Raw genomic sequence first — 6000 nt, forward strand, 5'->3', positions numbered from 1 at the left:
CTGGTGAAAGATGGAACAAAGTGTACCTGCTTTGTTTGCTAACTTTATATAAGATCCCTTTGTGTTCCCACAGTCATGGATTTTGACATTTTCTGTAAGTTAGATGATATTCGACAACATTTACCAGTTGCAGCCTTTACACTTTTTTCCTCTCTCGCTCACTCTCTGAACTGGCTCAGTCAGTCAAAGGGACCTCAGTGGAATTCAGGGAAAGCCCTGCTGCTGTAGTGTCAGGTTTGTGACTTATCCCATGTGTTGTCTGTGGTCAGAGGGCGAGGCAGGGACAGCTGGAGCATCACCTGTCACTGGATCGCATTTGTTTTTATGACACAGCAGTGGCTCGATCATAGCCCTAGTACAAATCACTGTGGACACCTATATAAATAATGGCACATTACAAAGTGTGCCACATTTAATTGGTATTTCTTCTGTACTGTGACATAAATGAGCAGTGAAGCAGAAGAAACTTTCTCAAACTTTATAACCACATGGATTATTGTAAAGGCTAATGTCCGTATGATAACATGTAGATTCATATGTAAAAAGGAAATTTGTGTATTGAATAACTTTGTAAAAAGGCTTGTTATCATCTTTCATGGGGTCACGTAAATGGTTTTAACTATTATGTTTTTTAATTACACCTCAGCATAGATTCCAAAAGAAAAAACACCTCTGACATACGCTAGTGATATATTCAAACACATGCGCTTTGTCCCCCTCTCACCGGCACCGGCCCCCTTTCGACCCCATAAAGCGCACACATACATAAAGTCAGTTGCAATAAATAGGCCCGCCGTGTTTTGGAACACGCCTGTCTAATTATGTTTTTCTTGTCTCTCTGTGGGTCTCCTGGGCATTTCCTTTCAGATTCACAACAGGAGGAATTCCTGATCCATTTTAAGCTCCAACGAGAATGTTGATAAGTCTGTAGATTACCAGCAAACATGTTTATGATACCCTATTATTCTCTAATTTTCATCCAGGCCCAGCGCGTGCTTCATCTACTTAGCAAAGCTATTTAGGTCATGGGACAATCTCAGAAAAGTCCAGTGGGTGGTGAAATATAAGCAAACCTTAGCAGAAAAGGTCAAAATGAAGTTATTGTTGCACAGTCATACTGCAGAATATTGGCAACACAATTCAGAGCAATTCAAACTTTATGAGTAAGTGAAGGTAACGCATTGAGGCACAACTGGGATGCTACTATCTGTGTAATCTTTAACTTGAAATGTGTATCATAAATTTCAGGGTAAAGCCATCCTGTCTTGATGTCTAGACTCTTCTGATTTGACAGTGTACAGTTATCTGTGAATTATGGCCATTGCCGTGCTGTGATGTGATTTCACTCTTCCCTGTGACCTACTCTGATATCGGAGATTTACGCTTCCTATTATGGCTCATATTTCAACAACAATAATAGCCGCTAAATGTCCTACTCTACCATAAAAATGTCTCGGCCATCAGACACACACAGTAAAAGATGGGGAGGGAAAAAAGAAAGGCACATACCCTTTATCCTAGAAAATGCCACTGATGTTATGATGTTAACTGCACAACTGTGCCTTGCCAGTAACACAACAGCGCTGTGTAGAGACCACAGTCTGAATCTGTGTGCTCTGCCTGATGCTTGAGATGCTCTTTGATGTGAGTTGCTGTTTAGGCTTTGATTTATGAAGCACAGTCATTTTCTACAGTTTCTTGAAGACATCTGAGCCATCAGAGGATTTTGGTTTGTGTGTGTATGTCTGTAAATGCTTTTGTAGGGATCGCTAGATAAGTTTAAAGGTAAAACCAAGGTTAAGGCTAAGAATATGTGAAGATATAATCTATCACGTTTACTCACACAGTGACCCGGGCCTTTGTATGCTTTTAGCTGCAGAAGATATCAGGCCTTTATTTGAAGCAGCATGCTTATATTTATAGGCTGACCTTTTTTTTTCTAATTCAGGCGATTAATAATAAGATATGTTAAAGCGTATCATTTTAAGTCATGATCTCCTTGTTAAAGTTACTTCTTAGTGCTGTTGATGCTGTGGAGAACGGTGAATCTTTATCAGAAAGAATCTGGACAAGGTGTTATTTTAGCAACAAGCAGATTGGGACAGAATGCTGTTACATGTGCCAACACAACTGCCATCAACACAGAAGCCCGCTGCACTCATAGTGTCACAGTTGGCCTAGTCTAACACAAAGTTAAATAAAACACAATGTGAGGAACTGAAGTAGAGCATGTTAGGCTTTACACTTTATGCAACTGACTTAAATTCAAAGCTCAGGCTTTATTTCTTAACAAGGCTTTTTATAATTGCAGCATTTGCAGGCTTTGGGGGGCGGGCCTTGCCAACCACTCCAACCATCATTATCAGACACCCAGCTTTTAATAGACTGTTAGCTTTTATTTAACTTCTGTACTTTTTTCCCCTAAGTGTGGCATGCTAATGTCATTAGCAAGTCCATATGCTCATTATTTCAGTTTAACTTAGTGACTGGGTGTTTCTCATATTTAGTAGAGTATTTAGACACATTGGGAAGCTGACAGAGAGTCTGGAAGCAAAAATTACATTTTAATTCATGCTCATTGGTACTGCACTGCTTAGTGTTATTTTTGACATGCAGAATGAACAGAAAAACATGATCTGTCAGAAACCAAGGTTAGTATTACTATTAGTAGTAGTAGTACTTTTAGAAGTAAGTGGTGGAAAACAGTGGTGAAACTATTTTTGGACCTCCAGCTCCTGCAAATAATTAAAAAGTATAAATAGAAGTCTTTTGTTTTTTGTATGTCCATGGATGGGTTTAAATACATATTGTTGAATGGGTGGATGACTGGTTGTGTAAAGCGCTTTGGGGTCCTTAGGGACTAGTAAAAGCGCTATACAAATACAGGCCATTTACCATTTGTTACAGAAAGAAAATTCAAAATGTTTCACATTTTGAAAAAAATGCTTATTAATTTAAAACTAGATGTAAGCCAGACAAGCCTATTTTTCATTCTTAATACCCAGTAATTCACAGCCTCTCAGATTCATTCATGTTCTTTTTGTGTATATGAAGGTATGTTTACGAAGTCTTGTAAGTAGGTGCTATACATACATACGTCTGGATGTGCAGTGCTCACTGCATTTGCATGTCACCAGGCAGTCTGCGGTCTGTTTACTTGTGCAACTCAGGTGGAGACATTTATGTATTCACACCATGGCTAGACTGGCTACGCCCTGTTAGGTCTGGTAGTATCTTAGCATCTGTTGGGTGACACACCTGTGTTTACAGTTGGGAAAGCATGTAAATAACAGTGGCCTTAATGTGTGTGTGTGTGTGTGTCTGCCCACTTAAGGATCATATAGCTCAACAGCTTTTGTAATGAGTGCCTTTAGCAGGTAGATGGCGACTGGCAGACTAACGTGTCATTATGCAGTCTGTCATTGGGATGACGACTATATTAAAGAGGCAGATGGATTTGAAACAAAAGAGCAAACCAAAGCTAGAATTGTTACACAGTGCAGGTCTACACTATACTTATTTTGTGAGTGTTGATCTCAGAGGTATTCAGCTAACATAACCTGTTTGGTTTTTTTGCTGCTGTCAGATCCATCAGATGGACGAGAAAATGGACTCGGTTCTACGGATCCTGTTGGAGCAGTTCCCACCCAAAGTAGAGCTGACATCCAAGCCCTCTATCCGCAGGGTGACCATCCAGAAACGGATGGGTGGCAGCACCGACGAGGGCCCCTGATGTTGCAGAGCGGCTCACGTTGGCTACGATGATGTCATCACCAAAGGACAATTAAAGGAGCAGGAGTTCACATAAACAGCCTAACCCCTTATGTGGGGACTTAATAAGGGGGTTCAGTCTTCCGAAATCACCCGTCCGCCCACCCTACCTCTATTCCTTTCTCAGTTCCAAATTTTCAAATTAACTTTTGACCCTTGAGAAGAGAACAACTTCTAATTGTCCGCTTAACTGTGATTTTGGACACAAGGGCAAAACAACCACTCGAGTGGGATTGATGTGTGGAAAGCTGACTGACTAGCTGACTTCTTCCTTAGGGTGTTTGCTGGCTGTGTATGAGTGTTTTGTTTTGTTTTTTAAGTTTTCTCAATGTAGCTTTGTCTTCTATACTAGTCAGTCTACCCCTGCAGCACAGTCATTCAAGCAGCGACATGCTGCATGAATTTATTTCACTACATTAGCCCTCATAATCGCACTACTCTGTGATGTTAATTTATGTGTGGCCTGTCAGTGAGCTGCATTCCTCTACTGCAAATATTATTCCAAAGCTAACTAACCCCGTAATGAAGTCGTAATGCAATCAAAGCCCTGAAGTTCCCAAAGACATAGGAAAAAGAAACCCAACTCAAAGTCCAGCCATGGTAGAGGAATTCCACAAATCCTTCTGATTATCTTGGCACCACCAATGCTGAGCACACAGTGGAGTTATATCCATAGATACATATCCATCTCGCCTAGCTGTACTCAAACTGTGGCAGGTGTTTGTTGGTAGTGATCGAATAACACGAGGAGGGTAGATGGTTTATCTGTTGACTTTTTCCTACGTTGAGACCGGAGGGCTGGAGTGGAAGAAATGAAGCTAACCAAATGTGTATGGTCCAGGCTGGGTGGCTAACACGGTGCTGATTTGCAGCTGTGTTAGTGATAATAAAACAGTCAAACCTCTGAGACAAGATCGGACACTGTACAGTCAGGAGTTGAGGCATGATCTGTGTGCTTGCTCGGGGTTTTCCTGTAGGTATCAAGCTCACGCGTTTTAACCTTACACCACTGCTAGGATTCTGCAGGACAGCTTCTGTTACCCTCGTCACGGCGTTCCCACTGCTATATTGAATTTGAGATAAATTTGCTCTGATTATTTTTTCTCTCCTGAGCTAATTAAGTGTCGAATTCGTGGTAAAGAGAGATTTCTGTCCATAACCAGATAGTAAAAAAAACACAGTGCAGAATTTAAACAGAACGCTTTGAGGAGCTGGAATGCTAATTCTGTGTGAAAGGTTTTTGGGAAAAGTCGGCTACCACCGAGGGCGATCGTCTGAAAGATAAAGACAATGCTCTCATTTTGTTTCTACACTCACATTATCTATCTGACAGAGGCCACTGAGGCATGGAAGAAGTAGAAAATAGAAAATAACTCAACTATGGAGCTGTAGTATGAAAGGCCTCCCATAATTATAGCATGCACATTCCTAAAAAGACGAATGCACACACAAAAAGAAGGGCGAACAAGGGAAGCAGAAAGCTCTTTCTCTGCACAAATGTGTGTTTTCTTCTTCTTCTTCTTTTAGAGTGGTTAAAAATGTACTATTATTTATTATCTATTACCTAAAGTGGGTGTAATTCTTCTCCTGTACAGTTTTATAGAAGTTGTAAATAGAAACATTGCCTTATTGTTCTGTATTTATTATAATGTGTAAAAAGAAAAAAGATCAGCCTGGAATATGTCTGCTTGTCTGATTGGTTTAACACATGGTGAGGTTCCTGTTGTCCAGATGGATGGAAATGATTGTAAATGATACTCTCACACACCCTGTGCACTGTAGCTCTGCTGTAAATAATAAAACTCCATTTCATTAAAGCTCTGCCCTCCTGTCTTAGTTTGGGAGAATTTGATAATCTCATCTATGCCATAATATAGTTTATAGTTATATAAGCTTATAGTTTTTGTTGTTGTTGTTGTTTTAAGCTAGTTCTTTAAACATCAAGCCAAGAATGGGTCGAGGTAAGTCACGAGCTGACGTTTCCATCCAAATAAAATGTCTCCAAAGCCTCATTTCACTAAATTCCTTTTTAAGCTCCAATCACCACTAAGGAGGAAGAGAAGGGGGAGAAAAAAAACACGACACTTTCACTGTACCTACTTTGAACTTCAATATTCCATAACCCATTGAGCCAGGCATGCAGAGGAAGAGGGAATGCATCTCGTATTACCACTCAATTATATTTTCCTTCAAAGGCCAAAAAATACTGGGGATGTCCCAAGATCAGCA

The 6000-nt window shown here is 40.3% G+C and overlaps 1 protein-coding gene across 1 annotated transcript in view; it reads left to right on the plus strand.

Annotated features, from left to right (window-relative positions):
- Nucleotides 1-5582, plus strand: part of kcnq1.2 (potassium voltage-gated channel, KQT-like subfamily, member 1.2) — a 164149-nt gene extending 158567 nt beyond the window's left edge. The window contains exon 19 of the mRNA XM_006782491.3: nucleotides 3587-5582. Coding sequence (XP_006782554.2) covers nucleotides 3587-3733 — 147 coding nt within the window. The 3' untranslated portion in view covers nucleotides 3734-5582. The remainder of the gene's footprint in view (nucleotides 1-3586) is intronic.
- The last annotated feature ends 418 nt before the right edge of the window (nucleotides 5583-6000 follow it).

Source organism: Neolamprologus brichardi, chromosome 7 (assembly GCF_056152115.1).
Source record: "Neolamprologus brichardi isolate AB-2024 chromosome 7, ASM5615211v1, whole genome shotgun sequence".
Classification (NCBI taxonomy): Eukaryota; Metazoa; Chordata; class Actinopteri; order Cichliformes; family Cichlidae; genus Neolamprologus; species Neolamprologus brichardi.